Source organism: Ptychodera flava, chromosome 21, assembly GCF_041260155.1.
Source record: "Ptychodera flava strain L36383 chromosome 21, AS_Pfla_20210202, whole genome shotgun sequence".
Classification (NCBI taxonomy): Eukaryota; Metazoa; Hemichordata; class Enteropneusta; family Ptychoderidae; genus Ptychodera; species Ptychodera flava.
Window position 1 is genome coordinate 31421547 of NC_091948.1, and position 17305 is coordinate 31438851.

Consider the following 17305-nt stretch of genomic DNA (forward strand, 5'->3'; position numbering starts at 1 on the left):
TGTAATGATGGTGTGAGCAGATTAGAAGCATTGTTCTCCAAGTTTTAATTAAAGTGAATTTCCTGTCATCGTTGGCCTGCATTGTACTCTTTGCCACAATTAACGCCATATATCACTATGTAGTGTGACTATCTCACTGCTTTTAATCACTTCTCTGCAAATGTTGAAAATTTTTGAATTTTCCACTTCTTGTTTGAACCACAATGCTAATGGTGTTTTTTACCCTGCATGCAGCAGTTCCATCTTTGCTTTGATAAGTCCCTGGCCAGGTGTGACATCCCCAATGCCGATGGAAAATCCACGGTTACCTGTAACAACAGTAACACGGAAAATCAGTTTGTGAAGTTTACAATGACTACGGAGGCAACCTGTCAAGGCAGAGGCATAAATTAGAATCTGGCAAAGGCAAGGTTAATATCAAATTAAATTGTTTCTTCATTTCATTCTCGCTCATCTACTTGCAGTATTTTCTGATTACATAAGTTTGCTGAGCTTTCAGCACAGCAAAGCTAGCACTGAACATACTGGTATATATTCTTCCCGAAATCTGCCACATAAAACTTTGCACTGCATTCAATCTATTGAAAATGGTACAAATCATGACTGTATCTCACAGAAACTGACCTTCTGGACGAACAACAATCTATTTCATGAATACCACAATCTATTTCCACATAGCACATACCATAGCCAGTTTCAAACTCAGTATTAATAGTCGCGCCAGCGGCTTACTGACTACGCATGCGCTTATTCATAATATACTATGCGAGTAACCGGAAGTGTACCCTTCTTTCTCACGATGGGCGCCGCCATGTTTTTTTTTGAGTACTCGTAAATAAACAAACACGAAACAAATTACTATGATATAACATGCCTTTTATAAAATATACCTCTTTTATTAGCCAGTAAATATTATTATACACCTTGTCGCTGATACAAAGTATCGTTGATATAGATAAACGGGAGGAAACTGTCGTGCATATGAACGGGGGCATACGCAAAGAATGCTGGGATTGAATTATAGAAGAGCGCCCCCTGTGTCAATAATTAGATTCAAAAATTGCAAGTTTTTAGACGGAACGCTGTAGTTTTTAGCTTGCAAGTGGAAGGTGGGCAGTGCAGTTACCATTGCAATGATAATTATTGCATAATACGTCCCTTGTTTAAGCCATAGGCTGTTATCATTGTAAAAATTGCCAATTTTTGTCCAAAATAAGTACGTGAACTGCTTTCATCAGAGGGAAACTGGGCATAGTTGTCATATAAACGTTTATGAAGTAACAAGTACAGTTTATCATGAATCAATACAAATAACATTGCCAATCTTAACCTCTGGTGCGACACCAAGGGCTCAGCCCTATATAATATTATTCAATCTGCTATGTTGTACAAACCTGACACCTATGCATGTAAAATATTTCAATTCATAAAACCATCGTCGCTTTTGATGCCTGTTACCTGTTTATTGATTGCTAGTTGACTTTGTAACAATGTCAATGCAAAAACTGAAATTTAATGAAATCATAACAAACAGATAATAATTGCTCTATGTAAATCAGCTGACTGGCTTACTTTTTTGTTTTGAGTTAACTATTTTAGACATCAAATTGCCCTAGGGGGTTAAAATTTTAACACAGATATACTGTTTTGGAAGGCTTCAATCACAAAGTTTGACTAGTTTATTTTTTTGTTATCACATGCACAAGCCAAGTTTGTCATCTCTGAAAAGAAAATACCAGGATTTATTCTCTGGAAGTTTTGCATCACAACAACCTACATCTATGTCATCAATTTTGGTGTGTTGGAAATTTTTTTGAGTCGATCTTTGATGTGCTTGTCGATGTAAACAAACAACGTGGCGGCCCGTAGTCTTCCTGTGATCAAAATTTGTCTGATGTGAACATTTGTGAAAATCAGTCATAAATTTTAGAGTCTGACAAAATACATCCAACTTAGCAAGTTTTGAGTCCTCCTGTTTTAATTTTGTTGCCAATATGGAGGTTTGTATCTATATAGACCCAAACATCTTCTAAACTTAAATGCACTGAGTATTTCATGCAGTAGAAATGAAGTTTCCACTGCAACAAGGGGGCTCAAGTGCTCAACCAGGCTGCACGCTTAGCTGTCATGTTACGGTAATGATTTTCATGGAGATACATTCATTACATCACTCGTACTTTCCTTCGCCGAATGAAGAAAAATATTAGGGAATAATATCTAATTACCACGTATATCAACTGCATATATCATAAATATATCTAGATGTATACTTACTGAGAAAGAAAGGACAGATCTTGGCTAATCTGCCCATGGCCGTGGCGGCAACCTCCTCCCCGTAATCTCTCAGTAGAATGTAGAATATATTGTTTTTAGATCCGGAACCCAGTGTACTTTTGTCCATTGCACCACACATGAGCTGACTATTGTAAATGACGACATCTAAATTGAATCAAATGAGTCAAAGAAAATTATAAAAATTGATTTGACTCAAGTCTGTGTTATCAACGTTTGAAATACTGCTATACAATCAGTGTTTCATCTAGGATGCTACACCAGGGGGGGACTGGTCCCCCTCTGCAGGAATTTTTGAGGGGGATTTTAAAATTTTGGGGGGGATTTAACTAAAACATATAATCACGGCTTTACAGGTAAGTTTTAATGTTGCAATGATGTCACTTGTGATACACATACTACAAGCCATAAATCACTTGCTTAACAATCCAAGCTGCTGGCTGCAAACACCATCCTATATAAGATGTTTTCAAAAGTCAACAAATTGAGTATCTCAGTTGTGAATGTATGTAGAGCTTAGAAGAGTGGCGGATGGCTCATTAATATTCGTAAGCATTAATATTCCTGGAAAAATTGTAGCGTAATTTGTATGCTACAATATTCTGTATGTTTTTTAACAGCTAGCCATTTCCACTGTACATGAACCTTCAAAGGATTTTTTTCATTTTTAACTGAACTATGTGTACTTACACAAAGCAAGAAAAAATCTTTAGTAGTTATAAAGGAATGCTTTCCTATCTTCTGAAAAAATAATACATTTGTTTGTCACGTTTTTGCTGTGCTTATATCATCCAATCACAGCAGAATTTGGATCAAGATTGCCCTATACAAACCAGTTAGCTGTATTTTTCTAGTGACCTAGCTGGTCTTGTAGTCTTGTGCGCAGACTCAGTAGAGTTAAAACGAACAACTTAGGAGGTCTCTGTCTGCCGTGTTTTGAATGTGGAGTTTCTCGATGTCAGACTCGCGCCAATTGCTTTTTGTCAGTCATTTTACAGTGGGAAAATAACAAACAGAAATGTTGGTTGTCATCAACAGTTAACTTTAGGGTTTATTTGCCCGAAAAATAAGTCAATGTTTGTTCACTGAATTCAAAAACCGGGCCCATTGACACTACAGCTTGCTTGTGACTCTCATTGCATGCAATCCCGTACTCACAGTGCCAATGCCATTCACTGAACTGAAAACGTTTCTGTAACAGTAAAGTCCAATTTCCGAGTCAATTTTTGCTACCAGAATTATTTTCATAGTGTTACGGACATTCATACTATGCACAAAAACTTCAGTTTGTCTCCTGTTCTCGATCGTACAGAGATAGTGAGACAAGGGCAATGAACTTTTGTGAACGTAACTCTCAATGGGCTGACATGCTTTCATATGCAAAATCAGCATACGGAAAGTACAAAAAGTATCAAAATCGAACTAAAATTAGTTCCTTTCATGTAAATGTTCTTGCTACACTATGCAATGCCTGTTGCCAAAGTATTAACAGGTGTCGATAATGGGTCAAATGCATCGAAGTGTGACACCCATGATATTTGATATGCCATTCCAGCCAGCTCAATGTATGTAGTGCGCGATGGGTCGCCCCTTCTTCGTACACTTGGCGGCGCGCAGCACACCAAAGAGGGAGAATCGCGCAATCGCGCAGCCTAGATGAAACACTGTACAATGGAATGAAAGATACAGCCATCTGTCCATGGAGGGTGATTTTAATATGGGTAATCTAGCTATCTCACAGGCACTTTGAACATTTGCTCCGGTGTTTTTTTCTTTACATCTGTTTATCACAGCCTTACTTTTTTTCGTCTCCATTTTAACTTTTACACCTTTGTCTCTGTTCTGTTTCCACCCTATCTTGGTGGATTTTGTCTCATGCAATATTCTATATATCTGCCAGTATATGTACTAGGTTTGGTGTCCACACTTACATGAATCATTTTGGCACAGGTCTTCATTACTGCTGTACTGTTTTCCTTTGGCTCGAAGATTTGCTTTAATGTGCGACTTCTTGTTGGGTTTCAATATAACACTGAAGATCTGCTTTCCTGTCCACATTTTCACAGGCTGCAACACAGAAAAGAGATGTACAAATAATTGCTAGCATAGACCCCAAAACAGGGTCTATGGTGCTACATGTAGGCTGCTATAACTTATGAACACATAGTGTCAACCCCATTACGCTTTGTTCATTTGTTTAAATTGAACCATTGACTTTGCTCATGAATAAAAAGGACAAGAACGTTTTTTTTGAATCAAATTGGTGGTTTACTGCAAACACATGACACTGTTGTTAATCCAAAATGCATTGATACAGAACCTTCTGCTTATATCAGCCAATCATTCATCACATTCCATCATGGACAATATATTTAAACAATGTGACATTCATTCTCATTTTGAGATACTGTTCCTAAATTGAACAGACACTTGATACACATTTACGCAGACACTGAGACACACAGACACTCAAAGACAGAAGCAGAAAATCCACAAACACACCAAAAATTCACAGAAACTTTCATGAAAGTAGCCTGATAGTGTATAGCCACAAAATGATGATGTCAAATCGCCGTACACAAAACACAGTGCCATAATTACAAGGCGTCTGCGTTTTGTGTATGGTGATTTGATGTCACAAGTTTGTGGCTATACCACTTGTAAAATGGTGCCAGTGTCTACCCCATACTGTACCTTGATAATGGCAGGAGGTGGCAAATCAATATGGATATTCTGATCGCGTCCAGACAACATTGATGCAATAATCTGAGCTGTCCGACTTCGGTCAAAGAATGTGTCTTTGTGAGTCAACAAGTATGCACCTGTTATCAAGAACCAGGATATACAGCATAACTTTAGCATTGAATTAGAATGATAAAGTTACCCCTCCATACCCATTCATATAGTGTACATTTCCAGCCCAGCAACTCAAAACACCAGGACTCTACCAAAATGTGTTTATAAAAGGGTGAACATCATTACAAATATGATTCTCAGGAAAAAAGCGTACACTTTTAGTGTGATTTCTGAACTTGGATAAATTGCATTGGATCATAGCCTTATCAGAGGTGCGTTGTGCTAAGGAATACAAGCTGGCTGTTGGGTATTGGCTATGTCACACATCAAGAATGGATAAATAGCCATTATTTCACAAGAATACTTTAAGAGTACATGTAAGTTTGACTGCAATAAAGCTGTAAGAATTGCCCGTCTATTCCATCAAAACACAGCCGTAATAATCAACAGCATAAGCTGTACAGAGGTTCACATATCAAGAGAAGCATGGAGGCTTTGCTGTCATGAAACACTGCAAAGGTGTACAAGAAATGTTATTTGAAACTATAGCCATGTGGCCTTACTACTATACAGAACAATTCAGGTCCATCTTAGATGTATGCAAATAAAAAGCAAACAAATAGAACAAAGTAAGCTTCCTATCTAATCTATCCATCATTTCCAATAGCCAGTATTATCTATAATAGCCCTTAGACTCTGTTACAGCCCCTAGTCCGCTAAGCAGCTCTATCCTCAACCGTATGGTGATGCGCCCTCAATGGTCTTTCTAGCAAGCAAGGCTCACTGAGCCAGCCAGGTTTTCTCGGCTCACCCGCTGAGGGCGGTATTATGGTCTGAGGTGAAGCTGGCGAGGGGCTGTGAGAGTCTAGTCCAGAAAGCCCTCTACTATAGGATTACAAGTTTGCTGACATTTACATGCCACTAGTTGTGAACATGTTTTGGGAAGTCTGACATTTTTCCAACTGATGCAAAACATGAAGGTTTACCTGTTATGAAATCTTGAATAGCAGCAATCAATGGTTCTCCATTCCTTGGTGTCACTAGGTTGGACTTTGTCTGAAAAAACAAAACGGATTTTATTCCCAGATAAATGTTAATAAATCAGTCAATAAATATGAATGAAGTTGTTCACAAAATTTTTGGACATTGTTTGCTGCTGGCAATCTGTTGTGTCATTCTTGTATGCAAAGACAGATATTCATGACGACTGATATCTAGAAATAGTCTTTGATAAAAATCTAACAGCAAAATTTACAGTGCAGTATTATTTGCAAAGATTTAGGAAAAGAGGTAAGTTGTCTTGGAAGCCCGGTAGCATTTCTGAAGTTATCTAATAAATTTGCATTGGTTTTCCAAATGGATTTCTACTGTTTTGCAAACATGAGGGAACACTACTGGTAAATGATTTAGGAACCAGTAACATTTCAGCTGTGCCTAAATCTGATTGCATTGATATACCAAGAGGACCCCTGGTAAAATGACCGGGGAGCCCTGGTAACATTCACCAGCTTACGAATTACTGCCCTTAACAATAACACTGGAAACCATTTCATGGTCAAAGGGTGGTTCAGTCTACATGTAAATTTAACTTCAGGTGTATGTAGGACAGAGACTTAAGAATGTCAAGATATTATATGTTATCATACATCTACCCTCGAGAACAATAGAATTTTGTGTGCGCTAAAAAAGCCGTATGGAACGCCCGTTCCCTAACACGTACAGTTTCCAGGCACCCCATCCTCTGTGGCTGTATCTGCGCGTTCACTGTTGAACTGTTTCAAGGGACCCATTGGACTAGTGCCAGAACATGTCTCGCGCTATGTACGTGTGCAGTGCACAAACTCCAGAACTTGCAGAAGCGCGTCCAAGATAGCGTTCCACACTGGCACAATAAAATCGGAAGAAAAATTGTCGACATTGCACGAAAACAGTCACTACTCTGACAATTTGATGACCCGGTCATGAGTGTACGATGTATAATAATAAGGTCATTACGAAAATGCCGCAAAGGATGCACTCAGACATTGCCGCCGCGCATCGCACTCTGCTTCGCGTCGGGCAATAAAACGCTGCACCAATGTCCTTTTGCATCCTTTGCGACATTTTTGTAATAACCTCATATGATATCACTTAGTAGATTTACCCCCATAAGAATAAGTGCTTCAGCCTTGGCTTCCTCTGTCTGCGGTAAATGCAGATTCATTTCATCACCATCAAAGTCAGCATTGTACGGAGTACACACACACTCGTTGAAGCGGAATGTCCTGAACGGCTTTACCTTGGCCTATGGATACAAATATGGAGTAGCTTGCAATAAACTGAATAGCTATACAGTATATCACATATCTGGAATGACTCAGCACTGTGTTCTAAGCAGGAGCAGTGCAATACATCCAGGGATGTAGAAAATTTTGGTAACACGTGGCGAAAATAAAAGGATAGGCAGTTACAAGTGGTGTGTGAGCACACAAAGTTTGTGCAAAATCTCATGATGTTTGACTAAAACTAAATTTTCACAGCTGGCAAATATTAGCTAACGGCCGGTTGCTTTTGCCGGCTGCTGGCTAATTTCTACATCCCTGTACATATACAATATAGAACACTCTTTAAAGCAGTATCAGCTACTGCTAATCAAGATTTTTACTCACCCTTCAAAAAAAATCTGCACAAAATTTTTCTCAAAACACTCGAGAGATGAATACAGTAAGCCTTGCAACATGGTACAGTTTTATTTGCTTTCAGGACTCGATTTAAGTTTTAAAGTCCAAAACTGACCAAAATCCACACAAGATATTAATCCTTTGATCTCTTAGATTTGATTTTGGTGAAAGTTTCAAATTGTGAACATAAAGTTGACAAGAAAAGACAAGTACTTACAAAATGAGCCATAATACTGAGTTTGTGCAGAGATGGTTGTCTATTGAATAATACCACGTCATTGTCCATAAGATGTCTCTCAACAACATCTCCATACTGAAAATGATCAAAAATGACACGTCAACACATGGATCTAGGTTTTATGGAATACAGACAAGGGCAAGGCATATCTATCTACCATCAGGGAAAGGAAACAGAGTTACAGTTTGTGAAAACCACTGCAGTTAACATTGTAAATAAAACATTTTACACAAAATATCTGTTCACATTGAAATATTTTACCCCAAAACAAGAAGAATGTATACCTTGAGTTCTTGTGCAATCTTCTGCCTGTTTCCATATTTAAGAAACCTGTTTCCAGAATGAAAAACAGGCGGTAGTAGAAATACAGAAGACTCCATCCATGAAATGATTGGGCAATCGATATGACAGATACTGTACTCCTAAATATCATCATTGATACGACTGAAAGTTAATACATTGTCAAGCATATTATGATAATACTCTGTTTTCGTCATTATCAGGTGAAGTGGTGCCAATAAATGAAATTACTTCATAGTTTTTATGAGTTTATAATTTCCAAAGTATGTTTGTGATGCATGTCTCAGATTTCCTCACAAACTGCTATGAGGAGTTGTACTCTAAAATGCAGCAGAAGGGTATCATAACAATGTCAAAGTGAAGTTACAAGAAGTGTCAATGTTGTAGCACTTACTTTTTCAAATTTGTATGTCTCTGTTGTATAAAGTTAGCACCAGGATGTTTGTCACAGCCGTTGGTCACCAGTTTTCTCATCAAACTGATATTGGCCTTTGTAACCTACACAGAGTAATGAAATTCATAGATCATGAAAACCAAATATAAACTGTTTCAATAGTTTACTGATACGCTGAGGAGCTATGTCCTCTGCTGATTGAGAAAACTACAGTGAACATCTGTCTGTATGCTGAAAACTGATCTCAACGATTGGAGGACTCTAATAAGCTGTACAACATTGCTTTGCTTTCGTAATGTAAGTGAGAGGGTCTTTGTGTATGATAAATCTGTCTTGAATTGGACTGACATGATACCACTTCAAAATTTGCAATGTTTTGAGATGATCTGAGGAGAGCTGATGACAGTTGTGTAACCGGGTACAAGGTTTTCTCTTGACTGCGCAATGTGCATTTCAAGCCATTTTCTGCCCTTTAAAAAGTTACTGACAACATGAAAATTGCGCACAAAATACAGCAAGCAAATATGCCCATATGATGGTGACATATAGGGTAGTGACCTGTGAATATGCTGTTGTTTCTGCCCCCCTAAAATGTCAAATCTGTTCCCTAATTTCAATGAATGAGGCAGAAATTGCCCCTTTCAGTGAACATGCAGAGAAAACACTGCGGGTACACAAATCATTGTTTTGTGTGCAATGCATACATAGTGTCAAACTGAAAGCAAATTTTCAATCATTTACCTTCTCTGGGTAAGTCAATATTTTGGCCACATGGATTGGTACTGCAACCTAATTGTTTAGAAAAAAATCCATATCATAAACAGAGTAACATGACGTAAGCTTTCACAAATGATGAAACAGCAGACAATGCTGTAATGAGGTTTGTGAGAAATGTAGACTTATTGGAAAGCTTTACGTTACAGTGTTTTAACATAGAGATGGCATTTTGAGAGTATCGCAATACATGAATCTACAGTTCCAGAAAAGTCACCAGGTCAGTCGTTCGATCGCAGAAGTAAAATCCCCACAACCACACAGGGCCTTGATGTCATTATTTTTTTAAGTTAAATACGGTGTTCTTGAGGATCCTCAATTGTATCATTATCTTACGTGTGTACAAGTTGCAGTTCAATATGATGAATGACACTTTTTTATCAACTAACGTTCACATGATCAAGGAAGGATTGACCTCTGACCTTCCACGTAAACCTATGGCGATGTGCAGAAGTGTAGATTTGTGTAGTAAATGTATTATGTTGTTTCTATTGATGCGGATCAATACAAGCATAGAATACCCTACATCGACAGGAGCTAAGATACATGTACAGAAAAGCAAGGCTTGACTCCTGTACTCCTGTTTGTGTCAAAATTGGAGATAATTACGAATAAAAGAATGACGTTGATGACAGTTGTCTTCTGACTATCACTATCACTAATTTCTTTACCCTATCAAATTTTATGGCATTATAAAGTGAATGGTCTAATTTTCACTGACTCACATTGTCAACAAAAGTTTGGATGACCCACCTCATCAATTCTCAAATTGGGATCTGGTGATATGACAGTCCTACTGGAAAAGTCCACTCTTTTACCAGACAGGTTACCACGGAATCGACCTTGTTTGCCCTTTAACCTCTGACAGAAACCTCGTGTTGGTTTCTTTGGCTACAGGAAAGCATAAATGCAGTGTGATTACGACTTAGAACACACAGAGAAAGAGAGCACTGAATGGATGTGATCATGAAATTGAGTTGTTTGCTCATTCTTTCATCAGAAATGTTATCTAAATTTATGCAAATTGGAAGGTATCTTGTTTGCATGTGCAGATGTACTGAAAGTTAAATCACATGGATGTAGTTGGGCTTTGACATATTTGTGCAGTATCAGGAAACAGAAGTTGCCACACAAACCTGCATGTTCATTGGGATACCAGACTGTTCACTGTTGATGTACAGTGCACACTGCAATTGCAGGAAATCCCAGTCTTCCTAATGACAATACATGAAAAAAGTATTAATATCTCATGAAACATAAGCATTTAAGAGAGAGTTTATAAAGACATTCATTAACCTCTTCATTTATTTTTTTTGACAACTTCTATTCATTTATGTCATCTGTGGAAACTGAAGGGCGCCCTCTGTGGTCATCAGGGTCCATAATTACACGCGCATGTGTTGTCAGTTTATACTTATTAGGGGTTTTCACGTGGCTGAGCTGGGAGTTCTTGACAATCCTGTGTCTTGTCTCTCTTTACTTGGATGTGTGGGTAATTAACTGTGAGGTTTTCATTGTGTTGGGTTGTCTTCACACTATAACAATGTTGTGACAGGTGGGGCACTTTAGACATATCCATGTTCAGTTTTCAAGGTAGCAGGTAACAAGTGGGAATTTCACACATTTTAAGGCAGGTTCAGATTCGACAAACATTGGTAAAGTCAAGTATGAAACGTCCATCGGATCATTGAGGATGTGATGTTGGTCCACATATCGTCAAGCTACATCAAACTTACACAATCCATGATATGATTGCACACTATGCCATCCATGAAATGAACACACACTATGCCATCCATGATATGACCACACACTACGCCATCCATGAAATGACCACACACTACGCCATCCATGAAATGAACACACACTACGCCATCCATGAAATGAACACACACTACGCCATCCATGAAATGACCACACACTACGCATCCATGAAATGAACACACACTACGCCATCCATGAAATGAGCACACACTACGCCATCCATGAAATGAATACACACTATGCCATCCATGAAATGAACACACACTACGCCATCCATGAAATGAACACACACTACGCCATCCATGAAATGAACACACACTACGCCATCCATGAAATGACCACACACTATGCCATCCATGAAATGAACACACACTACGCCATCCATGAAATGAACGCACACTAGTCAATGCTACAGGCACTCTCCTTATCTTACCATTATCATAGACATTTTAGCTCCTGTCTGCTTATGTCGCTGGATCACATCATTCAGGAATATGATTTCTGTCAGCTTGACTGTCAGGTCATCTTCATTGCTGGTAGGTGAGGAAACATCAGATACATTGGATGAAGTATGCTTTTTTCAATTCTCACAACAGGCATGGCAGTTATCCTATGAGATGTCATCTGTTTTATGCACAACTTATACATGCCAAAGATAAAATTCTACTTGTAGAACTGAAGGTGAACAGTAAAGGTCTGAAATCAGGGAAATCAAAGTAATTAAATTTGCAGTTGGATTTGACAAATTGCCAAAATGCTTCCAAATAAAGGAATGTTTTCTAGTCATTTTTGGAAAATAGTGGAAAAAACATGTAACCATAATTTGATCAACTGTTTTTAGGGCTAGGGTGACAATTGTTCTCATACATATTTGTTTCTATTTTAGCAAAAATGTTCAACAGTTTTTTCATCAACAGGACAGCTCTTCGTAAAACAGATAAACAGATGTGCTGCACATACCAAAGACTTAGACTGTACGTACCAAACATTATCTTTCACTGATTTTAGTAGTAACACAATACACAAGTTAAAGACACTAATTCTGACCAACACTCTGGCAGGTACTGAAATTTACTTGAGTTTTGCTTCTACAAAACAAAAGAGCCTATCATGGCCAAATTTATCAATAAAAGTACTGGTACATTCATAAACTATTCAGAAAAGAAATCCCTAAAGAAATTTTATTTACAATAATTACTGTAGATTGTGTCCTAATTGCTGTTGTATTTCTCTAGTGGGCAAATTTAGCATATATGCAGTGTAAATGCACAACTGAGGTGCACAACTGAGGTGGTTTACATGGATACTGTAGCTCAATGGGTAGTATAGACAAGGAGTTTGATACGAAATTAGTGCCTGGTGGTACAATTCTCAAGACACATGAGTGGACAACGCAACTTACGTTCCTGACTTTAGATCAGTCACCACAGATGGCCTGATACACAATGGCGGTACAAGTATTCTAGTGATAATAAGGTCATGCGGACGGCTAGCCTCTACATCCATTATTACCAATGGAACATCCTGAAATGAAAGCAGGACATAGCCATCACTTGATGCCTGGCTGACAGGCTGATTGATGCATTATGGGTATACAAACATATTTGTCAGATGAGTTTCACTTGCAAACCATCCAAGAAGGTATGACTAATCTAGATTCTTGCACAGCTCCTTGATGATTTTGCAGAGAGGCTCTATCCTTCTACCCTCCTTAATTTAAAGTTAGGGCAGCCCCGTTTGACCAGTATGGTTTCACAATGCCATGCTTGTAGGCTGTGTTTGGACATACCTACCTATCATCAGTGATAGGTAGAGAATTAGCAGCTGCATAGAGAACCAGGTCATAATGCAAAGGCCCATGAAATACTGTTGTCACATCAGGAGAAGGCAGGAAAGTATAATTATAATTTTCACGATAATTACACATCAGCTCAATAAACTTAATTTGTCCAATGTTGAATCTGAGGCTAACTTTATCAGTGATATACTTTTTTACCTACAGTAATTTTCAAGTCAGGACTCGCACATCAAGCGAAATAGTGAGTAAAACTGATGTTCAGTGTTTGATTCCATGTTTCCTTCGATTTAAGTTTGTTCAAAACAGAATCATTGAGAAAGTGCATGATCACTGCTCACATTGTAGCATTCCTAAAAGAATCTTGCCGTGTGCATCAACAAATTCACAGATAAATGGTATATGTAACCCTTGAGCTGAATTCTTTTGCATTATTAGTTAACCCTTTGAGTGCTGTAATTTTTCCAATTTTACTGCCATATTTTACCAATTTTTATGAATTTTTATGAAATTGTTTGATAAATTAAGACCAAATGGACATCACATTTCATTGGCTACAGGTTTTTTATCAAACTTTTGGCAAAAATCTGAGAAAAATTGACTAAAATATACTTCATAAAGGCGGCAAAGATTGACGTTAGCGGTCAAAGGGTTAACCACTGTTATGTGCCATAGTTATCTGAATGGAGCAGTTGATCACATTTATCACTGTAATGTAAACTCACACATACCTCATCAGGGATTCTTTTGAATAAGTTTAAAACAACCAGTGGATTCAAACTCTCCTGCGAGGCAAAGTTAAAGACATTGTTAAATCTGGCATCCAGAGCATCTTAAGGACCAGTAACCATTATTCTAGATTTTTCACAACTTTTGTTTTGTATGTCAATTGCAAATTCTTGTTCTACTCCCCAAAGGATGTTGAAACACCAGCTTTTCAGCTTGTCAATACATCATCTATGTGAGTATAACCCATTATTGTTATTGTTTACACTTGAATTCTAGTCCAGATCAGAATTCACTTGTCAACAATAACTATGCAGTCTACACATGTGAAGCACAATGTTGACAAGCTCAACATGGTATCTACACAGGTTATGGGGATTAGTAGAAGAAATTGTAGTTGACATATAAAAAAAACAAAAATAGTAAAACAAATCATAAAAAGTTACGGCCCTTGAATTTGCCCAAGTATTGGCACTACTGTCATTTTTGTTCAACAATACCTGTCTTCCTTACTGCAAGACAGATGTAAAGCCAAGTATATTGTGCAGAGATAAACCACATATACAATTCTGTGATTTGTCCATGGGCCTATGGTAAAATGTACTTGTACAATTTCTTGAGAAAAAAGTCATCGTTGATGACACAGTCCCCACTTGTTAATGGGTACTTTGTCCTCAGAGAGGATAGAGTCCTCTTCATTAATTAGGTCTGTGATAAAAATACTTTGATACAGATAGCGCTCAATGGCCAAGAATGACCTACATACAAAAAAGACCTACATATGTATGACATAGGTTAATGTCCTTGTACCAACTTTGAATAAAATCATTTGAGATATGCCTGAGTATTATGGCTCTGTACATGAAAAAATCGTAACAAAATGGCCGCACGGCAGCCATATTGGATCGTATCACATAACAAATTGACATGCATATGTATTACAGTAGTCAATCTCCTTGTACCAACTTTGAATAAATTCGCTTGATACATGTCTGAGTATTACGGCTCTGTACATGAAAACATCGTAATAAAATGGCTGCCTAGCGGCCATATTGGATCGTATCACAAACCAAATAGACGTACATATGTATGACATAGGTCAATGTCCTTGTACCAACTTGGAATAAAATCGGTTGAGATATGCCTGAGTTTTGGCTCTATACATGAAAAAATTGTAATAAAATGGCCGCCTGGCGGCCATATTGGATCGTATCACAAAACAAATCGACATGCATATCTATGACATTGGTCAATGTCCTTGTACCAACTTTGAATAAAATTGGTTGAAACATGTCTGAGTTATGGCTCTGTACATGAAAAAATTGTAATAAAATGGCCGCCTGGCGGCCATATTGGATCGTATCACAAAACAAATTGACATGCATATCTATGACATGGTCAATGTCCTTGTACCAACTTTGAATAAAATCGGTTGAAACATGTCAGAGTTATGGCTCTGTGCATGAAAAAATCGTAATAAAATGGCCGCCAGGCGGCCATATTGGATCGTATCACAAAACAAATAGACTTGCATATCTATTACATTGGTCAATGTCCTTGTACCAACTTTGAATAAAATTGGTTGAAACATGTCTGAGTTATGGCTCTGTACATGAAAAAATCATAATAAAATGGCCGCCAGGCGGCCATATTGGATCGTATCACAAAACAAATAGACTTGCATATCTATGACATTGGTCAATGTCCTTGTACCAACTTGGAATAAAATCGGTTGAAACATGTCTGAGTTATGGCTCTGTACATGAAAAAATCGTAATAAATGGCCGCCAGGCGGCCATATTGGATCGTATCACAAAACAAATATACTTGCATATCTATGACATTGGTCAATGTCCTTGTACCAACTTTGAATAAAATTGGTTGAAACATGTCTGAGTTATGGCTCTGTACATGAAAAAATTGTAATAAAATGGCCGCCTGGCGGCCATATTGGATCGTATCACAAAAAAATCGACATGCATATCTATGACACTGGTCAATGTCCTTGTACCAACTTGGAATAAAATCGGTTGAAACATGTCTGAGTTATGGCTCTGTACATGAAAATATCGTAATAAAATGGCCGCCTGGCGGCCATATTGGATCATATCACAAAACAAATCGACGTGCATCTGTATGACATATGAAGTAATCCTTGTACCAAGTTTGAATGAAATCGCTCCTTGCATCTCTGAGATATCTGCGTGAACGGACGGACGGACGGACGGACGGACGGACGGACGGACGCACGCACGCACGGACATGACCAAACCTATAAGTCCCCCGGACGGTGTCCGTGGGACTAAAAAATACTGTATGCTACTGCAATCTTATGACAGCTCCTAAAAGAATCTGTATGGGTAGAGACAATTATAATGAAACAGCAAAAAGTCTTCTAAGAGATGGCATACAGTGTACATTGTAAGTTCTTGCTATGATGGGTGGGCCATCATTAATCACCAAGTTAAGGTAGCTACATATCTTTTAGACACTTTCAGATTTTTATTTTTTTCTCAATTAAACACGTCCCAAACCCAAATAAAGTAAACATTTTCTGAAAGCCCTGATATAGAGCTATCCGACCAAGCACAGTACACGGTCAGTATTTGCATAGGGGTCACGTGACAAGCGTTTTGCTGAACCTTCCAAAAACCGGTTTTCCCCGCCTTATGCAAACACGCTGCAGGATTTCCGGTTGGAATTTCTTCATTGACAAGCCTTGACAATATCCTTCAATACCGTGTCTGCGATTTTCTTTATATGCCTTGTTTCTTTTTAATGCGCTCTTAAAGGTGTTAGATGAAGGTGCTTTTCAAGGAATTTTAATTATCACGCCATATAATTTGAATGGAGCCTCCGGGAAAAAATCGCAGACACAGTTTTGAAGGATATTGTCAAGGCTTGTCAATGAAGAAATTCTAACCGGAAATCTTGCAGCGTGTTTGCATAAGGCGGGAAAAACCGGTTTTTTGAAGCTTCAGCAAAACGCTTGTCACGTGACACTTATGCAAATAATGACCGTGTACTGTGCTTGGTCGGATAGCTCTATATCAGGGCTTTCAGAAAATGTATACTTTATTGGGGTTTGGGACGTGTTCAGTTGAGAAAAAAATAAAAATACCGTCAATGACGCTGTACCTTCTCTAATGTGTGGCCAGGTCAGGTAATTGGTTGTTGGCATGGAGTTGTTGGTAAATAGTTGATGATGTAGGGGCATGAGGTGGGATATGGACCCAAAGAACCCAAAAGATGATTAAATACATCAATAAAAAAAATTCTAAGCTACAGTATAAACTGCCTATAAAGATAGTTCAATGTGGAAAAAAGTTAAACAATTCAGAAATAAGAATTAACAGTCCAAAATAGTAATGACGCACTTCCTTACTGACCTGAGTGCATGTGAAATACACAACCTGGCATCTGTAAATTAAATGTATACCAAGTGATCATTTCCAGTCACTTTTAACTGTTTTTAATGGATTTTCCAAAGAGTCCTGTGGAAATGATGAAAAACGTTTATCTGGTCTTGTGTTTGTATAACCTCATTGTCATAGTATTGAAAAAAA

The 17305-nt window shown here is 38.0% G+C and overlaps 1 protein-coding gene across 1 annotated transcript in view; it reads right to left on the reverse strand.

Annotated features, from left to right (window-relative positions):
- Positions 1–17305, reverse strand: part of LOC139122023 (DNA-directed RNA polymerase III subunit RPC1-like) — a 43580-nt gene that overhangs the window by 19023 nt on the left and 7252 nt on the right. The window contains exons 6-20 of the mRNA XM_070687387.1: positions 13745–13798; positions 12621–12742; positions 11652–11751; positions 10591–10668; positions 10208–10345; positions 9422–9469; positions 8681–8784; positions 8271–8316; positions 7966–8061; positions 7232–7372; positions 6075–6144; positions 4987–5114; positions 4224–4359; positions 2275–2439; positions 224–308 (exon numbers count right to left, since the gene is read on the reverse strand). Of these exons, the coding sequence (XP_070543488.1) occupies positions 224–308; positions 2275–2439; positions 4224–4359; positions 4987–5114; positions 6075–6144; positions 7232–7372; positions 7966–8061; positions 8271–8316; positions 8681–8784; positions 9422–9469; positions 10208–10345; positions 10591–10668; positions 11652–11751; positions 12621–12742; positions 13745–13798 (1511 nt within the window). The remainder of the gene's footprint in view (positions 1–223; positions 309–2274; positions 2440–4223; positions 4360–4986; positions 5115–6074; positions 6145–7231; positions 7373–7965; positions 8062–8270; positions 8317–8680; positions 8785–9421; positions 9470–10207; positions 10346–10590; positions 10669–11651; positions 11752–12620; positions 12743–13744; positions 13799–17305) is intronic.